This window comes from Pleurodeles waltl, chromosome 5, assembly GCF_031143425.1.
Source record: "Pleurodeles waltl isolate 20211129_DDA chromosome 5, aPleWal1.hap1.20221129, whole genome shotgun sequence".
Taxonomy (NCBI): Eukaryota; Metazoa; Chordata; class Amphibia; order Caudata; family Salamandridae; genus Pleurodeles; species Pleurodeles waltl.
The window spans coordinates 552,032,683-552,053,717 of NC_090444.1; the positions used below are offsets into that span (position 1 = coordinate 552,032,683).

A 21,035-nucleotide genomic window follows, 5' to 3' on the forward strand; every position below is an offset into this window, starting at 1 on the left:
GGGACTTACAAAGAGGGAGGATGATCCAATCTATTTTTTATTTAGTCCTGCATTTTTATCAACTTACTGTATTTCTGTTGTGCTATGACGTGTATGCATTTTCATGAGTTTGTTTATTTTTTGAAGTTATTGACTTGTTTTCAATTTCTTTCCGGTCTCTAAAGTTGACATTTCATTTTTCCAGGGTCTTTGAATTTGTTTATTGTTTTATTTTTTATTTTGTTGAGATCACAGATTTTAAAAGGATTTTCAACAGAAAATAAACCACAACCTAAGAGTTTTTTTTTTTTTTTACCAAGTTAAATCATTAACGGTGCTTTGTACACTCCAAACGCCACATCAACCGTGAAATCCATAATAGAAAATGGAACTCACAGCTTTAAATGGGGCATCAGATAGGAAGGAATATTACAAATTTAAGCGGAATTGGGAAGAGTCACAAAAAGGATTTCCGGGAAGCAAGCAACTGTAAACTGAAACTAAAACATACCCGGACCAACTTGAAGTAGTATTTGTTTTTAAAAGAGTACAGGCACATACTTGCAGTGGCCTAAGCTTTAAAAAATTCCATTATGTGAAAAATTCAGGATTATCATCTGCAATTAGCCTATTTGGGTTAAGTTGCTACACTACAGAAATGAAGTCTGTGGTTCCACCACACATTGCCTGCATGGCAACTGAAGCCAGGACCCCTCCCGGGTTTCAGTTCTTACACCTCTAGTCCACAAATTAATAAGCAAATCGACTAAAGGGCTTGGGAATCAGCTACCATGCCTGCTCTCACCAATGTTTCATGGAGGATCACAACAGTGGACTTGAAATGTCATCATCGGGTGTTGACCACAGAGTCCAATTTGGGGACAGGTACCAAAAATGGGCTACTGGTTGCTTGAGGGGGGCATCAGGGGCTAAGGGAAAACTAGAAGGCTTGCAGTGGCCTTCTCAATTAGGAGCTCACAACCTTCCACCACCTTTCTCATAGTTCCAATTTCTATATCATCTCAAATTACTCTGAGGTAACTGATGGTACATATTCTGATAGGTAACCTGAATGTTTTCTCGTTTCCAAATTTTGTAAAATACTGCCACATTGCCTTGGGTCGATGTGGAGCAGAGAAAATGAAATAGGACCCTTGTTGGCTCTGGAAAGAAGATTTGTCCAGGACATCTTCTACTCTAGTGATTGTTTAAGGGACAAATATTTGCTGCTGTACTGGTAGTGTGTTGCCTCGTTCCCACAGCTCGTTAAAGGAAATATAGTTACCAAAACGGACAACTGCCACTTGAGTATATAAAAGAAAAAAAAAGAATGTTCCTAGTAGTCTTAAAAAAAAAACAGTATATTTGTGGAGCGTTTTCCATTCTGTTCTAGCGCTGTGTAATGCTACAAAGTATGCTAAAACTGTTAATAATGTGGCAAAGTGTCTTATATATCTGACTGAGTACATATCAAAATAATACAAAAGTACAAGCCATAAAATAAAATTTTATTAAAAACAGCATAAATGATTTGAAACACAAATGGTGAGCACTCCAGGACAGTGCTTGTGATTGCAGCTGAAAATTGAGAGGATACAAATGTAAAAAAACAAAGATATTTAAAGTAGATTTATTCAGGCATCGCAGGATCCAACAACTATAATCTGTTGTCCATGCCATTGTATGCCCGTCAATGTTTCAATCAAACGATAAGTTACAGGGTCACCATCATACTGAAATTGGTATGGCAGCAGTGGTACATAAAACAGTGTTCGCCATCTTCAAGATGGTCTTATTAAGTGAAAAAAAAAGATAAACCTTCGTCATCCTTGACGTGCCCATGCATTTAATGCAGGGAATAACAGTGAAATGAACGCCCATGTTGAGGAGCTTGACAATAAGAGTTCTAAGGAGATACAGTCTAAGTCAGGCAAATGCAGGAAGATGTAAGGAAATGTAAAATGCTGCACCAAATAGTGGTCAAAATTTATAATTACACCCCAAAGTAAGTCTTGTTGTTGCCTTACAGGGACAAACAGAAATCAGCATCCTTCTCTTCGTTGCAAAAGGCTCTACTCATTTCAGCCTTTCAAGACCATGATTAGGTTATGGGAAATTGATAATTGTATTTATCCGATAACTGAAGAGAGTCTTTTTTGAAATGTTATATTTGGCATCATAAAAATACAAAAAAGTATATATAAAATATATTAAAAATGTTTGCTAAGCTTCTGATTTCCTGAATATAGATCTTTGCCCGTCAAACACTCTTTACTATAATACATATTATATATAAAGTATAATACACTTCCAAATCATTGATTAAATAATAACTATCTATAACCAGAAGATATATTACATACAAAATGTATACAAAGGTATGCACAGCGTTTTTGTTTTGCTGATCTTATACTTACTTGATTACAAATATCTGCTCACAAAGAACAAATTAACATATTTTTGGCCCACTTTAGTACAGTCTATGCAAACACAAACACAAAAAGCAGACACAGAACAAAAGTAAGAAACAAAGCAAAATAGCATTCACCTTTAATCATCTGTGACCAAGACATCAACCTTCTTGATTGAACTGTGGACCCTCACCAGCAGTGTCCCCTGGGCCTTACGATCAACAACCTCTAACCTATAAGGTACCTGTCTTGATGTATGCTATTAATATGTGTGGCGTGTTCCTTTCCTCAATCGACTTGCGAATCTCCATGATCATTTAAACCATGGAAAGTGCCACATCCATATTATGCTTTATTGACAAGGCACCACGAATACACAGTGTCCACCCACCAATGTGGGGAGTGGTTTTGAAATGCGGCTGAAAGATATGGCAAGTAAAAATTCCAGAAGCTCTTATCCTGCTATTTAGTCAATGTCTGCTCTTCTGACTATTGTAAAGGATTCCAGCTTTGATGTGAATAAAAAAAAGAGCGTTGTTTTGGCCAACACTACCACTTCCCATCCACCAGTGGTTACTGACATACTTCAACCAATATACCACCTGAAACGGAAATAAATACCTGGTAACTACTTTCCACTAGGCATCAAGCCAAAAGGGGGAGGCAGAAGTACTGTGTGTGAATATATAAAACCTTTGCCAGTCAACATGTGGAAATTGTTCACATACGTTAGCTTTCCACGCACCCTTGCCCCTGATCAAGAGGTCTGAACATTTTAGGCTTAGGGTTGCATCATTAGAGTAAATGTTTGGAAATTATTTTGTCGGTCTGCTTATTTTCTATCTGTGTGGTTATTTATGCAGTGCTGCTTCCTTCTGTAATGTCAAGTGGGTGGCGAAACAGGAAGTAACTAATTTGAAGAAACTTGAGAATTGTTTTATTTGAGAGATGAAATTATTTAAATGTTTTGCCACAAGTCACTACATCTTCTTTTCTAAATTGTGTACACTGTTTCAGTCATTTAATGAGCCTGATGAACTCCCCTCCTCTCACAAGTCTCTAGTAACACTGTTACCAAAGACAAGTCCATCAAGCTCAGATTGGACCGGAGCTCAGAAATTATGACAACTCCTCTTTACAACTAAATATCTATTGCTGAGACTACCTCCCTTTATTGAAATTTTCATGGACCATTTTCAGGAAGTTAAGAGCTGCCACCTCTAAGCTAGATGCTGACACAATAAGTATACTTACTTCACCATGCTTTGTTTCAATGTCCTTCATTCAAACATTTCAGTGGAGAACATGCTGTCACTTATTCAGATGCCCTGCCAGCTCTCCACTATCTCCCCTTAACACAGCATATAATATTTTTTCCTTCAAGTTAAGGCTTCTTAATGAGAAATTTACTAAAATAATTATTTTTTCAAATCATAACATGGTAGGATCCGATATCCTAGTTACTCCGATACATCACATACAATAGTGATCATGCCACTTTATTGTCTCCAAGACACTTCTGCTTCGTTTCAAAATGAAATCATAGATCTAATTTCTGCTCTTGCCAGGATCAATAAATGGCCGGTGAAATTAGGTGACAGAAATATACTGTTGGATAAAGAAGCTAATAAAGAGACATGGGTCTCATATGGAGGCAGAGTGGAACTGCTACTTGTAGGCCCTCTGGCTGGCCACAACCATAGCAGTGAAATGGTCTTGAGTGTAAAAGACTGAAAGAGATGCGTACTTGGCATGTCTGTTGCAAGTGCACTGGAGGTTAGAAGGCAAGATCAGCAGGGAGGAGATGAGATCCAGCGTGTTGCATTTGGTGTGAAAAGGAAACATGTAATTTGGTCTGAAGTTGGGAGTCCTTAGAAGGTTGAAGAATGAATCTTTGGTGATTTTAGTGGTGACATTACGTGGAAGTCTGAAGATAATGTTAGATTAGTTGATTCATGCTATAATGAGGGAGGAGGGATGCAGATCTCTGGTGTAATGCACTTTGAGTGTAATGTCTGAGCTGCAGAAAGAAGAGTGTAAAGGTGAAGAATTGGAATAATTTGATTGACGATTGCTGCTACAGAATGCAGGGTAATGTTGAGCTTTGATGACTGCGAGTCATCCACTGTCTTAGAGGAGGATGGCCAACATACTGTATGCAGGCATACTGACAGAATAAAAATGCCAAAGGTCAAGGAGATACAGGACATCCATGTATTGATGATGAAAACTGCATCCATGATATGTGTTGTAGCACCTGTGATTTATGCTGCATGCAGAATCAGAGATAATGAGCATGAAGTGTAGTAGGCATTATAAGACGATCATGACGAGTAGAGAAGGGGATGCAAATAACATTACGAGCGTTAACTATGAGAGTGGTCCATACTAGTGGGGTGTTTACCAGAACATAAAATGCAGATGGTGCAGGTAGGACAGGTTGACTAACGAGTTGTCATGTGTCGCCTGAGGAATCAGCCTAATCTTGTTTAAAAAAAGAAAATCGAGTATCCTCATCCACCCTCTGCTTCGGATGCCTGAGCAAGGGTCCTCTAGAAATGTAATTCAAAAGCAGGAGGTGGGGATCTGCTGTTATAGCAGGCAAGGTCCTTGAGTCTGGATAGCTGGAGGGAGTGATGGAGAGCTACGAATGGGATTAATCAACTTCACAGAACATGCCCTTTTTTGTGAAACTTTGTCCCCCCTCAAAGAAGAGTCTGATGTGCGCCACAGAAGAACTCGAGATGGAATGTTTGACTTGCTCACCGGCTTGCTCTCCATTTTTCTAATAGAAGTCCTATAGGGCAACCTCTTCACAGCAAGTATGCCTATACTAAACTCTACTCAGAAACTCATAACATTTCAACAAACTCAATGGTCGTTTGGTAAAAGTGTAAACCAACAAACTAGCTGAACCCGAAAACGGTTATTCTCAGTGGAAGTTTCTGGAGGCAGGTTCCTGTTTAAAATATATACAATTACCTATAAACCTAAATGGTAAGTCACTGTGCCAAACGTAATTAACTTTTATGAGCAGGAAAGAGGGTTTCAGGCACTCAATAGCTTGATGACTTCAGAAACTGTTAAATCAGCAGCAAAACAAACAAGGTGTTTTGCAATCTTAAACTCAGAAAGCCACTCACCTTTGTTTTGAACTTCAGGGTGATTAGATGCTCTCGGCCGGCAGCATCCTCAGCTTTTAGTTTTATGGAACTGAACTCGGTGTCTACAAAAACCAGTCTGTGGGGGAAACAAACATATCGTTCACCGCATTAGAGGGAATTACAATTTGAAGCATGTGCCAGGCTCCTATTAATCTGGTGGAAATATTAATCAGTGGCGGCCCAGAATGCCAGCCTTTTCCAGTGTCGCAGATTTACTGTTGTTGATACACCAGTCTGCTGCTTAATGCAGCCATATATCTCTGGGTTATTTACAATGTGCGTCAAGGCTCATGCTGTGGTCAGTGAGCACTATGTTTCGGTTTTCCATCACTGCAACCTTTGGCAGACACAGCAGGTTCCTGTCAGCCTCTACTTATGTATACATTAAACTTCCTGTCAAAGGCCTCTAGCCGTTTTTGCAGATGCACGCGGTACAAGACCATCACAGTTGGTGTTATCTTCAAGGAACTCTTCCTACGTCGCCGATTTTATTTTCTGAAGAAAATGCAAGTAACTTGCTTACTTTTATTTTAAAGCATTTGGGCAAACTGACACTTGGTGACATTTTAACATCTGGGTAATTTATAATCTAAATATTTAAGATATTAATGCGGTCAACATTTTAACATCATCTACATTGGCAACCTATTTAAATTATTCTTGGAAAACACTGCCCATTCTCCGCTCGGCTACACAGCGCTAACTGCTTAACTGCAGACATAAAGGACAACGTAGCCCAACGGCCAATGCAAAAAGAGACCGCGACCAGTAGTAAAGCGCAGGTATCTGATACAACAACCTAGCACTACGATGCTGCGGTAGGCCCTACCCGTCTAATAAGGACTGCCAAAGGCAAGGGGCACAAGGGTAGTGCTTAATTTGAGCTGGCGATTTCCAGTACTCAGCACCAGCACTTAATTGTCAACACCGGCATTTATGACCGTCTGCAACACAGTGGCACTGTTTGTCTAATTTAGTGCTGAGCACAACAGCTGTTTATCTATTGATACACATTATAATTGACTAATACCTGCAGCAAAGCCATGCTATAGCTAGATTAGTCAGAATTGTCACACTTGTACAAGTTTGATGGTTAGTAGTTGTGTTGTTACTGTAACTTCCAGAGCTGACAGTGGCAATGGGCGGTGAAAGTGGAAGTGGCCTCCTGACAAGGGCCCTGACACTTATCTGATTTTTTCAACAAATTAAGCACTCAGGGCAACTACCAAATGCTGGGATTACTTACCATCTCCAAGATTAAAAATGCAAAATTTACATGTTTTTGACTGACGTGTCTCTACCTCTCTTTTACGCTCCAACTGTTACTTCGATTTTCATTAGCAGAGCTTGAAGAACAAGTTACTTACCTTTGATAACACTACAACTGGTAGAGACAATATCTAGTCACAGATTCCTTACCTTTGAATTCTCTCCAGGTGTTGAATTGGATGAAGAAGGTTTTTCGTGAGTACCCCTGCACGCCAGTAGGTAGCATCAATTGGCTCTGTGAAGCAGCGCTGGAAGGGAGTCCTCTTCATCTACATAGGTGCCACCTCAGCATGCTGACGTCAGTTACTCTTCACAATTTTCCACACCAGAAGAGCGGAGCCATGAAGAGCACTGACACTGGTGCAACACACTCTAGAGCCCTGAAAGGGATCATCTCTGACACTACAAATCTGTTTGCAGAGCAGGGTGGATGGGTGGGTCGGTAAGGAATCTACTGCTAGATAAGATAGGGCAAGATAAGGTGCTATCAAAGGTAAGTAACTTGTTCATCTAATAAAGACTTCTAGCCACAGATTCTCTACCTTTGAATAGGTACCCATGCAATAATATCCCAATGGAGGGTCTGCAGTCAAATGTAAACAAGAAGTTCTACAGGACCGAAAGGGCAAAATGCTTGTCCCTACGGACCGGACTGTCCAGGCAGTAGTGCTTGGTAAACCTGTGCAGGGAAGCCCACGTTGTTGCCTACCAGATGTCCAAAACTAGGACTCCAAATGCTGATGCAGTGGTAGCAGCTTTAGCTCCTGTGGAACGAGCCCGTAAGCCTTCAGGAGGCTGCTTTTTCCCCCAGTGCAAAGCAGATCTTGATGCTGAGAACGACTCATCAAGAGATGGTCCGTTTCTGCACTGCCAAACTTTCTTTGCTTTAACATACCCCACGAAGGGTTGGTCATCCACCCGGAACTCTTTTGTTTGATCAAGCTAGAACGATAATGCTTTCTTTTTGGATCCAGACAGTGGAATCACTCCATAGAGGGATGTGGAGGAGTGTATAAGGTGGGTAAGGTGACAGACTGGCCCACATGAAATGGTGTTACCACTTTTGGCAGGAAAGAGGCTCTAGTGCGAAGCACCAGTTTGTCTGGATAAACTGAGCAGAATGGAGGCTTGGAAGGTAAAACATGCATCTCGCTCCCCATCAAGGTAGATGTAAAGGAATGCTATTTTAATCGTGAGCAGCCTGAGGGGACAATTGTGGAGAGGCTCAAATGGAGCACACATCAAGAAAGTGAGGACCAAATTAAGGTCCCATGGAGGCATAATAAAAGGGAAAGGGGAAAACATATGTACATGCCCCTTCAGAAATCTAATTGCAATAAGGGCCTTAACTAAAGAGGGTTGGTCAGGCAGCCGCAAGAAGGCAGACAGAGCAGAAAGGTAACCCTTCAGAGCCCAAATCAGAGCCCTGCCGCGAAAGGGTAAGGATAAAAAGCAAACTATCACAAACGGAAGTAGAAAGGGGGTCAACTGACTTTTATGAACAATATGATACAAATCGTTTCCACTGGTAGGCGTATACCATTTTGGGGGAGGGCTGCCAGAACAACATTGCAGACTTTAGGAGGAAGCTGTAAAGTGCCGCTGCTAAATTTCCATGCAAGAGGACGGAGAGATGACAGGTTTGGGTGGAGGACCACCCCCTGCTGCTGCAACAGAAGATCTTCCCGAAGGGGCAGCCTGATCGGAGGATCAACACTCATGTTCAGTAGCTTGGGATACCTGACTCTCCGTGTCCAGTCCGGAGACATAAGGATGACATGGGCCTCGTCATTCTTGATCTTCTTGAGAACTCTGGGAAGAAGTGGTATAGGTGGAAAGGTGTATAGGAGGGCTGAGCTCCACTTGAGACAAAAAGAATCTCCGAGTGATAGCCGCCTTGGATATCGAGCACGAAAAACTGCTGACACTGTACGTTCTTGGTGGAGGTGAACAGATCTAACCAAGGCTCTCCCCACTGCTGAAAAAGACCTTGAGCCACCTCTGGATGGAGAAGCCACTTGTGATCCGGAGCCATTGATGGCTGAGTTTGTCCATCTGTCAGATGTTAAACCACCAGGGCTATACCCTGCTGTTCCAGCCATGTCCAGAGACACAGAGCCTCCTGACAGAGGGTTTGCGACCCCACCCCACCCTGATTGTTGCAATACTACATGGCAGTGGGTTGTCCATGAACACCTGCACTAGCCTTCCCTTGATGGAGGGTAGACAGGCTTTCAGTGCTAGTCGATCGCATGGAGCTCCAGTATGTTTATGTGGAGTCCAGATTTCGCCGGAGACCAGAGGCCTCTCCCAGGTGGAGTGTTGCATCTGTCACTAGTGTGAGATCTGGTTGGGGAAGATAGGGGGGTCTGCCCCTGACCCAATTGCGGTTCGTTAGTGACCACTGCAGGTTCTTTGCAGTTCCCTCAGAGATCTGGACCATGACGGAGAGAATCCCTTGATGATGCACCCACTAACACTTTGGGTCCCACTGCAGAGCCCATATTTGCCATCTGGCATGTGTCACTAGCATGATGCAGGATGCAATGAGGCCCAGCAGCCTCAGAGTCAGTCTCACCGAAACCCAGGAGAGAGGCTAGAGCATCAGTATCATAGCCTGCATAACCTGGACTTGCCGCTTGAGAAGTCAAAAACTTCACTGTGTCCAGAACAGTTCAGATGAAACGGAGTGTCTGAGAGGGAATCAGGCGTGACTTTGGCACATTTATGGTGAACCCCAGCGAGTGCAGGAGGTCTGCCGTAGTCTAGAGTTTGGAGACGACAGCCTGAGGTGAGCCTGCCTTCCACAGCCAGTCTTCGAGATAGAGGAAGACTGACACCCCTGATCTGTGTAGATGAGCTGTGACCACTGCCATCACCTTAGTAAACACCCGAGGGGCCCTGGAAAAGCCATAGGGGAGCACACTAAACTGAAAGTGCTCGTGGCCTACCGTGAACTGCAAGTAAATCTGTGGGCAGGCAGGACCAGGATATGAAAATAGGCATCATTAGAGTGCAACGCTACCATCCAGTCTTCAGGAGCCAGGGCAGGCAAGGCTTGCGCCAATGTGAGTATCTTGAATTTCTCCTTTCTGAGGAAGAAGTTGAGGGTTCGGAGATGTAGGCTAGGACGAAGACTCTTGTGCTTTTTGGGGACTACAAAGTACCGGGAGTAGTAACCACAGCCTAATTCTGGCAATGGAACCCTCTCTATGGCTCCCTTAGCCAAGAGAGCCTTGACTTCCTCACAGAGCAGGGAATAATCTAATGATCTTCTGTTGGCCAGTCTTAAGAGGGAAGGATGGAGTAAGGAGTGGACTCGAAGGTGAGAGAGTAGCCTCTCTGAACAATCTGTAGAAACCACCTGTCCGAAGTTATGGACTACCAGTGGTGGAAGTGATGGCGGATCGTGCCATCAACTGGATGCCCATGATCTAAAAGGGCAAGGTTAGGAAGGTTTGGAGGCCACAGACAACTGGCTACTCGACCAGGGGATCGAGAAGAACCACGTCATCGTCCACGTTGAGACTGGTAAGCCTGGGGGAGCCGGTGGCATTGGGAAGTGGAAGCCTGGCACACCAAGCTCTCCAAGATAGGTTGTTATGGGTGGAAGCTTGAGCCTCCTTGGGCGGGGCAGTGGGCAATTGTCCGATTCACAGAAGCCCATGTTTTGGGCTTGGAACAGGTTCCCAGTAGGACATCAGTGAGGGCTTCTTTGAAAGGGAGCAGTGGTTCAGAGGAAGAAGCTCCTGGTTGCAGCACCTCTGTCAAGATGTTGGTCTTGACTGCCACTGTGGGCAACTACAGGTCCAGGACCTCACCCGCCCTCTTCACCACCATAGCATAGGTAGCTCCCTCATCCATGGCCATGGTGGGGGGGGGAAGCATGCCAGTATCTGCAGACCTGTTCTATCCTTTGGCATCACCCAGTACCTCGCACCAGTCCATAGCCTTCTCGCCCGAGTCCAATGACCCCCTCCCATTCTTCCCCAAGACCTAGCCCTTCAGAATAAGGCTGAGGAACCGACCTAGGACACAAGGGTCCTGTCGACGCCTGAATCGGAATAGGTGAATGCAGCTCTGACTCTGTGTCGGATTCGGGGACCATGATGGGTCTAGCACTGGGAGCATCGGCATTGGGACCGGCACAGGGGAAGGTCACAGTGGCACGACCACCATCGGACTGGATCCAAGGGGGCCCATCGGAGCTGGGATCGGAGCCGCCGGCGCGGAACCAAATGGGGCCCCTTCCAGTCCAGCGGGGCCTGAAGGTGCTCCGGAGGGGTCAGCCTGCTCAAAAATGAGAGACATGGCCTCGTAGGAGTCTTTGATTTGAGGAGGGGTAGCTTCGGCTCTCGGAAATGATCGGAGGAGCGGAGTCGGCCCTGGTGAAGGCTCCGAATAACCATGCCTCAAACGCTGATATTCTTTTATCACGTCGGCCGATGGGCAAGGAGAAGGCGAAGTTCTTGTGCCTCTTCTCTGAATGTCCTGATGACTGAGTGCGATGAAGAGGACGTAACAATCCTGATCCAGTCTGATGCCTGGGGAGAATTCAAAGGAAAGGAATCTGTGGCTAGAAATCTCGATCAGATATGAACGGTTTCCAAGACAGATTCTAAAAACGTGCATTCTTAACAGACCAACAAGCTGCATCCTGAAGAGTTTGATTAGCTGTCACACTTTGGACATCCAGTGAGGCCTGGGTCTGCATGTTGCAATATGTTCAGTTCAGTCAGAATGCTTAGCGATCACAGGAAAGAAGTATGGCTTCTTACCACCAAGCTGATCTTTCAGTGATTACTAGATGCCCTTAAGTTGATGTAGACAGCCACACTATTCCACTTACTTAGCCACCTTTATTTCCTTTTCTAGTAGTGGATGTAATGCATTGTGACTGAAAGGAAGAGGTGCACTCACAGTGTTTACTTTGAACCAGTTGTTGCATTTGGGGTCCATGGGCACTCGTCTTTGGGAACTGGCAGTTGTTTTTCTTCTTCAGGCTTTGACCCACAGGGACAGAGGGGAAAAACACCCAAGGGAGAAAGAAGGAGGAAGAGAAAGACTGTTGCAAAGGGAAAACACAGGAACATGTCATAGAGGGATAAAGCAGCAGAGAGTGTTTGTTAGTGGACTAAAGAGGCACGAGGTGGCATCAAGACTGTGCAGCCTTGGTACTGGCACACCAATGTTCAATAGTGTCAATGTTCAATAGTGTCGGATGTGGGCTTCTGAGCAAAGCTATGGGCCTCTGCACCTAGGGCCAGATGTATCAAAGGATTTTACCCATTCTGGGTCTATGGGAAAAAGCTTTAGTACACATGGCCCTTATTCTTTTACAAATTTAGCACTGCACACTTGGTTGGGATGAAGAGAGAACAGGTGTGCGTTAATGGGCAAGTGGTGGCATGAGGGTTGAAGATTGTGATGAAAAAGTCAAACGTGTAGCAGCTGATAACTATGAAGGAAATGACAACCAGCGACCTTTTACTCTATGGAGAGATCTACGTGGTGTGTTGAAGCTGGGAGAAGGCAACAACATAAGAGTAAGAACAGGCCCCAATGCCAGCCAGCCACGTTCGAGAAATAAAAAAAACTGCTCTCCAGCGTAGTAATCATGGCACAAACGCGCTGTTACATAAAAAGAAATGAGGAAGCAGAGTATTGGTTTGTTGTGCCTTGAATGACGGTGTGCACACATATTTAGTCTTTCTACTCTGTTAAGACTGACCACAAGATATTCGATTGCCCAAAATGGAATGAGAGAAGCCTGGACTGATTTAGTAGCTCTTTGTTTTGTTTACCATCCAACGTACACAGATTACGAGTAAAAGTCTGACACACATAATATCACATTTTGTTCTTAAAGTCTTGCTTGGCCCCATGGAGCAAAGAAGCATCAGCAGTACCAATGCCTCAACTAGAAATGGGATAACAAATTTAATAACTCAAGAGTATAAGCGTTGATAAATTGTTCTATCACTGTACAGTCTTAAACATTAAGAATGCTGAAATAAACTGTGCCCAAAGAAAAACTGCGCCACCCTACACGTTTAATGGGTAGAGGGAAGCCAGTTCTCCTTGGTTGTTTTATGAATATGATATAGAAATTCAACAGCTCTAAATAGGTATCTATGTCAATATAAGTCTGAAATAGGTAAGAAGCATTTTGCTATCTACTGGAGTAAGTGCAGTTCGCACGGTTTTCAATCCAACGACAGTATGCAATATTAATAAAATATGACTTTTCTCCACTAGACAAAATCTTTCCATAGGTGTTCCTTGCTGGGACTGACGCATCTTGATAGAGATCCTGCAAATACGCTGGCCAAAAACATTCCTTACTTACTACCGACACCGGGATGCTGTTCACACATAACCTTACTATATAGGTTTAGGTTATGCTTAGGTAGGTATGAGAGTTTCTACCCCAAATGCCTGTGCTATATTCTCATTTCTGTCTGCTCTCAAAATGCAATCAGTGGCCTTTCTTGAGCTAGGAAACAGTATCCAGCCTATGAAGAGGGCCTCAGCAAACTGATGCCTTCAATGAATCTAAATGAACTACAGGGCTGTTCCCTAGACCAAGGTATGAATCTCCTGGTAACTAAAACGAACATAGATAGCAAAATCAATGGGCAATCGTGTTCTTGGTGACCGCGTGCCTCACTTCATATTTCGTATGCTGCAAAGAGTGTACACCCATATCTGATTTTCTGAAGCCATTTCCAACACATCAGCTCTTGGCCTGAGCGAGAGGAAACCATAATAAAGGCTAGGATCAAAGGCAATCCCTGGGGACTGTTTCTCAACTAAAAGGGAGCTGCCGGAAATTAGTGAATCGCTGCAGCTATTCAACCCTATCTTGAAGGCTGCACTGGGGCCATCTTTATTTGACTGGGTGACCTTAGTTTATGACACACCCATAATCTAGTTACAAACTGCTGATTTATGTGCTACTGAGTAGCCAACCTAATATTGTTTGAGGGTTCTTTTGCAGCAGTTCCACCGTGCAGAATCAGGTTTGCCGGCGAATGGGGGGAGGGGTTAATAAAATAAACAAAAGAAAGAGACACTTACCTTCCTGGCTTGCCGAACAAGGTCTTCCTTGCTCTGGTGTTCGTCTTCTCTCCCCTAACCAATCCTGGCACTGCTCTTATGCTGTTAACTAGAATAAGAGAAGCACTAGGATTGGAGAGAGAGGCCTCTCGAGGGCTCTTAAGAGCACTGGAGGCCTGTGCTTTCTCTAAACCAGCTGGGTTAGAGAGGTTTAAAATGTGCATGTCTGGCTGGTCATCGCAAGACGACCGGCCAAAGGGACATTCGCACTTTAAACATAAGTGCACAGCTCCCTGCTGCCACTCAGCAGCAATTTCCCCTCCCGATACTCTTTGCAGGACGGGTTGGTGAAAAATAAAATGGTAATAAATAAACGTTATTATCATTTTATTTTTCATTTCTGGAGCTTTCCTGGGACATTCTTCAGCAGGGTGGTGCTCCTCTGCTATAATGAGAAGTTGCTCTTACAAAAGTGTTTAAATTCAGTAACTAGTGTTTTTAGCATTCAGCATCTACAGGAGAGACGAGATTTTATCAACAGCAGGGGTAGAGATACAAGTGGGGGTGGAAGTTGTACTTCCTTTTTATCTCCCTCACTTAGAATATTTAAAGGACCTAATTTTGTAATAATTAAAACCACATGTGTAGCAAACGCCTGCATCAAATCAACCCACCAGTCAAGTCTGTCAATACCTTTGCAGTGGCTTTTAAAGTATGACGTGGACATCAGAAGGGAATTACTATCATGCGTAAATATTGAGGACAGCTTACCTTGATGAGTAACCTTTTGACAATTTGGTGACTGTTCCATCTTTGCCATCGAGACTTCACATCAGATGACAAGGTAGGTATGAATTTGATTCAAAGGGATCTAATAATTTTACTATATCTATCCTGGCAGAGGCATAGATCTGGCTTGCACCATACATTGTGCTCTTATGTCAACGGTCATATGGGGAAACTGAAATTGTGAGATCATTAATCTCTTCATTTAAAGGGTGACTACAATATGAGAAGAATCTTGTTTGGTAAGGCAATGGTAGTTAAACTGATACCAGTAAAATGCCTTCTTTGAAGAAAAGACTACCAGGTAAAATCCTTCCCTTAGATCCAGCTAGATTTTTAGCCTGTGTTACTGATCAGAGAACTGAGTAGCCTTTACTTAATGGTGAATTCCATTACAATAACAGAAGCCATTGCAAACCTACTAACGTAAAAAAAAAAAAATATATCGTATTCCTTCTGTTTACAAAAGTTATAAAATTGTCTTGATAATCGACTTTAGTTTGCTCTACTTAAGTGCTTACTGTCACGGATTGTCCACTCCCAGAGTTAATATTCAAGAGTAAATCTTGACCTCCCTCTCTCCTGAAAATCAAAGCCTAAAATGAGGCACTTCATGGTTCAATGATATTGTAGACATATTGGATGCGGCAAGAACAGGCTACACTTTTTATAAGGAATTCCCAATTCTCCCGAGGTTCCCTAAACCCTGAACAACGGGCCAAACACATTGATTTTAGAACTTGGAGTCACATGTGATTGTCCACTGAATATGAAACATATAAACATATGCTTCCCATTGAGGATCGCTCAACAACTTTTGCTTATTGTGTAGGAAAACATTTAGGAGATGCAAAGTTATTTTAAGCAATTTCCCGGCCCCAAAAGTGTGCATCCGTTAACAAAGAACATTGTTTACTTGATAAAAAGACAAAAAAGGAAGCTGGCAAACAGAAACATACTTATCCCAGCCCAAAACTTCTATTTCGCTCACAAGACTGGAGTAATATTGGGGTGGTGGAGGTGTGTGCAACTCATGTGTGTTCTTTAAAGCGGCGTCCTGTAAAAAACAAAAAAAAAACAAAAAAAAAACAAAAAAATTAATTAAATAACAGCACACGTAACAAACTCTCTGAATGAATTACATCTTTCTCCAAACAAAATAGTTCTCGGCTTAAATAGTATTTGTTAATTAGGGATTTTACCATAAACATAAATGGACAACAAATTAAATTTACTCTTACTATGAAACTCGCAGGACTCTCAGGAGCCTGAGTTCCTAAAAAGGAGCAAATTTCATAGGAACTCTCTCCTCATCATAACTATGGTTCAGCTGATCAGAGTGGGATGAGGTTGGCCACTGTGTTTGCTGACCATTTCTCCAGCCTGTGGTAGCTTCCCGTCTGCATCCTCGGGACATGCTAGTCTATTCCAACTAGCTCTGCTCTTGTGCTGGTTGAAGCATGGGGCACACTGCGCAGACATCCACGCGTAAGGGCAGTTGAAGGTGATGGAGGCTACAAAGAACTTAGGGCCTCATTTAGAGTTTGGCAGATGGGTTACTCCGTCAAAACAGTGACTTATCCCATCCTTCAAAATATAAATCCCATAGACAATAATGGGATTTATATTTTGGGGGATGAGATATCCGTCACATGTCCGCCAAACTCTAAATCAGGCCTTTAGTGATGAGGGCAACCACAACTTGAAGAAACTCAGCCTTCAGAGGCATTATGAAGTACCGAGTTGATCTAACCTTATATTGTAGCCCAGTCCTATATATCCTCAGCTTCTGGGACTCCACTTGTACTTCCGTGGATGTTCAGAATTTCGTGCAAGATGATTTTCTGTCCTTATTGTATATAAAAGGAGCTATTTCATCAGAAGGGTGCATTGAAACACATTCAAAGTTCATCTTTCATAACATTCATTGTGGCACATCATCTTTGCCCAGTTTTCCAGCCAAACATTTGGAGATTCTGCTTGGAGTTGTCATGAGCCCTTTCAAATGCAGTCTGGTTAGTATAGGACTTTGCAATTATCCTGCAATGCTCCATCTCTTTTATATCTTTCGAGGACTGGGTGTTTTTTATGCACTTGGCTTTCACCTCAGAATGCAACTCTTTAGGAGACATCAGTCACCTTTCCACAGGTTGAACATCTCTGCGTAGTGGCACCAAGCTTACGGGAAGGAATCACCCTTTTCCTTGATAGTCAACTCATCTTAAAGAGGAGTAACTATTACTTGCAAACCTTGGCTGGTTGCAATGTCAACATCTTCAGTATTCCACATTAGCCATGGACCCATCATAGGAACAGGTCCAAAACCTTACAGCATCAGTCCTCAGAATTGCCACAAGACCTTCGTGAAAAGACCGCCCTGGAAGGCACCATAGCAGTATGGTCTGTTGATACTACAGTAGTTTCTTCAAGTCCCCCTGATTTTCCCAGGATCCTTTGAAGACAAAAGAGTTATTTGATTCAATGTCAGGAACAGAGGCAAGGATTATGCACTATCTTTTTTTTAATGCCTACAATAGCAGACAATAGCAATCAAAACAGTGCAGAAAAAACATAGCTTTAGAGAACCTACATTTTCAATAACCAGGAAAGGACACACTCCATGTAATATGGTTCCTTTTTTCTTTCAGATACTTGGCCCGTAAAGAACAGGAGATTTCTAAAGGGGATATGTGAGGATGTTGTAATTTGACATGTGCATCGTTAAGGCCCAACGATTGCTTATCATAATCATCTTAATTTGCTATACCATGCGCTCTCCATTATACCCCTACTCGCCCTCTAAGATCAGCTGCACAGTTGGTATAGAGACTACAATGCCCACTCTGGAAACAAATCTAATAAACATACATAAATCCTATAATTAACATGCAGCATAATAAAAACAAATCAGAAAAACATCCTTTATTTATATACAAAGATTATATCCCATATACACATAAGAAACAACCCCTATCACAGACATAAAATAAGAAGGACAAAAGAAAGTGCTAGGAAATCGAGTGCACGTGATTCAGAAAGAAAAAAGACCGTAAGTCCATCCAGTAGAAACGTAGATTTAAAAATGAGGAGCCTGCTGGTTCAACCTTTTCCTCATTGAATCATTGAGATAAATACAAGAGTAATTAATCCTCATTCAAGTCCTCCCTTCATTATACAAAAAAGAAAATATATCCAGGCTCAAACACTATCGTCGACGTTTCAACCCCTCTGGCTCTCGGGCTAATTCCGGGCTCACACACGGGTCTTCATCAGGACTAAAAACGATAGGGGCCTACTGAAGTAATCAAAAAGGGTAATAATCAATCTTAATCTACTCTTTTTATAAATGATTATGCTGCTGCAAATTTATTTCCACCAATACTTACACTTAATACATTATCATTTTTAAAGTCACAATCTTCTTCAAAAACACCTCGCCTCACATCTAAAACAAACCAAAAACCGAATATTATAAATAAATCACTAAACCACAAAATAATATTAGACCAATCAAATCAAACCATATTCTTACCCGAGGTTACAGAGATGATACTCCTTCCACCATAATTTCACCAAATTGCTTCAGAGTAATCCCTTAAAAGACAACCAAACATACATAAAAATACATAAAAATCTCCCTTCAAAAACAAACAACTTACTCACATTTAACTCACAATTTTCTGTGTTTCGCTAAAAACCCTTTCTATTTTCCTTCTTTAATTTAGTTATTCTATACTTCTATATTCATAATGATAAACACCTCAAACAACCTTGTATATTCTAAACGCGAAACTATTCCGCTCTGTTGAGCAACTCACAAAACCCATATAACCTAAAATGTAGGAGCCGGTAGTCTAAATTCACATCCCATGCCACCAGAGTTGAGGTGCTAGTGCGCCACAGACTGCACTACTCCGCTCTGGTATCTGTGGGACACGGTACAGTGGGCATGGCTCAGAACACACTGCCCTCATTACTGCAGGGTCAGGAAAGGTACATAGGCTATGGACCCGCAAGGCAGCTGCAACCCGAGGGAACTGTCCTATGTGTAGCCCCAAATGTCTTGCTGCCTCCATTTGGGGCAGATAGGAGATAGTTGACTACAATCTGGACCCCAGGGAGTAGTTATTTTTTTCCATAATGCAAAGGGGAGGGGGCCGCCCACCGAGGCATCGGCCCAAACCCCCATCTGACCAATAAGGCAACACTGTTTCTATGCATTATGTAAAAAATGGGTTGGAGGATTTGTACCCACAAACTGCCCAGAATCATAAAAACTGTTGTGCCCATTCAGTACTAGAGGCATGGCGTGATGCGTGGGTGAGCCGCACCCACTCCCTTTTAAGGGTCGAGCCTGCGCAGCATGTGCTAGCGCATGCATATCGCTTGCAAGACGCTGTAGTAGTTAGAAAAGGGCTCGGAGCCCTGTCCATGTCACGTCACTGTCTTTTATTGGTCCGTGGCTTGCCTTTTAAAATCTGCTGGCTTTCATTAGTGGAAGGCATGCATACGTCATGCCTTTTCCGGTGGTTAGCCCTCCTCGAGTCCAGCGAGCAAGTACTGAAAACCTACGAGGCTCGCTGTTTTCCATCCGGTTTGTGGACTACTTTTTCTCTTTTTTCGCAGCGCAATCTCGCTTGGCAGAAGTAGAGTGCTTTGCATGACATCAACCCGGTTACATAGTTAATTGCACTTTTGCCGGTTTTGCCGATAGGTTTCACTACAAGTGAAACGCAAGACCGTATCCATTTCCATTTTTTAGCAGCGCGATGGCGCTAGTTTTTTTCTCCAATAATGAGGCAAGAAAAGTCCGGTTGGGAGTTTACAACTGCTAATAGCTCTAACTCGGAGAAATGCGAGACCCGTTGCATTGCAAATGCTTGTTTATTTTTTTGGCCTATCTCCCCCCCCATCGGTGTCTAGTGGTCTTTCTGCCCTCTGGGGGCATTTGTGGGTAAATGCCCTTAATCTACCCCCATGGGTGCTGAAAGATTGATGCATCTACTCTGAGGTGAGAGTACTCCTGATTCTTGGGTGAGCTGCTACCACCCTCCTTTTTGGGGCCTATTTTTCCCAGGTTTCAGTGGCCTTTCTTTACCCCAAGGCATATTTTCCTGCTGTCTCTCTATTTTGGGCATGACAACATTGTAGTATATCAGATGCCAACCATCACCTTTGCATCAGCTCCTGGACTTTTTCACCATCCGAGCAAGACATCTAAAGATGAACCAAGAGAGCAACAAAGGCACAAATACAGCACATAATACATCTGCAAAGTCTGCAATCTTATAACTCATGACACAAACTCCCAGGGGAAGAGGGCAGGTGGTAAAGCATCTATGGGAACATTATGTATACACCTGAAGCATCATTACTGAAGGTAAGAAATCTTGTCTTCTGATGGATACGTCTTCTCACTGATTTCGACCTTAATGAATTAAACTAAAAACAATAGCTTCCTGGGATGGGGGGCATACTAGTGTTGGGTAACCAAGGAAGCCATTCAGCACAGTTCAGGCAGAGTACACACCAAAACTTGAAAACCGTAAATGGTGGACAAAAGGATAGGACCTGAAACTCCCAGAGCCTACACATCGAAATTATTGCCACCAACAGAACTGCCTCCAGAGTAAGAAACTAAAAAGGGGTAACAGTGCATTAGTTCAACAGAGAATGCTATCAAGGAAGTCAAAATGAAGTTCGTATCGATGAGCAAAAAATGGAGTGGAAGGGAACAGAGAGAACAAACCTTTCAGAAATGAGCCACTAATGGAGACATAAACAGGCAAGGCTGATCAGGTAAACCCATGAGGGCAGACAGACCCTCTATATAACTCTTAACTGGTGCCACCCCCACCCCCTGCTGTGTAAGGGCTACAGTAAATTGCCAAAACATAAATAAAGCAGACACTTGAAGGGCTGGTACCTTCTGACTCACACCAACGAACCTAGACCAGCTGTGCAGATGGTTTTGGTAGCAGTGATCCGGTCTACTACGTTGACACCTGGACTTCATTAGGAAGACAAAAGGTCTCTAAATTGGCACTACACAATTTCAACATGTGCAGCTGCAGCGTTTGGGGATTGGGATGGAGGACCTGACAATTCTTTTAAGAGAGCAGGTCCGCGCTGCACAGGATACAAGAGGAAGGGACGGTTACATGCTGAGTGCCAACAGATGAATATATCATATCAACCCCAGACAAACCTGGGGTATTAAGAATCAGCACAGCTTGATCCTTCCTTCCACAGAGCATTCAGAAGAGACAGGATTGTGAAAATGACTACAGCAGGCTATAAGACCAAGCTGAACCCTAAGTCATTCCCAAGGGAACTATATTGAGGGAAATTTATGTCACAAAACCGA

At 43.0% G+C, this 21,035-nt stretch overlaps 1 protein-coding gene across 2 annotated transcripts in view; it reads right to left on the minus strand.

The window, feature by feature from the left end:
- Positions 1 to 21,035, minus strand: part of FANCL (FA complementation group L) — a 304,454-nt gene that overhangs the window by 188,878 nt on the left and 94,541 nt on the right. For both annotated transcript variants that reach the window (XM_069234372.1, XM_069234373.1), the window contains exons 5-6: positions 15,628 to 15,725; positions 5,534 to 5,630 (exon numbers count right to left, since the gene is read on the minus strand). In XM_069234372.1, the coding sequence (XP_069090473.1) occupies positions 5,534 to 5,630; positions 15,628 to 15,725 (195 nt within the window). The remainder of the gene's footprint in view (positions 1 to 5,533; positions 5,631 to 15,627; positions 15,726 to 21,035) is intronic.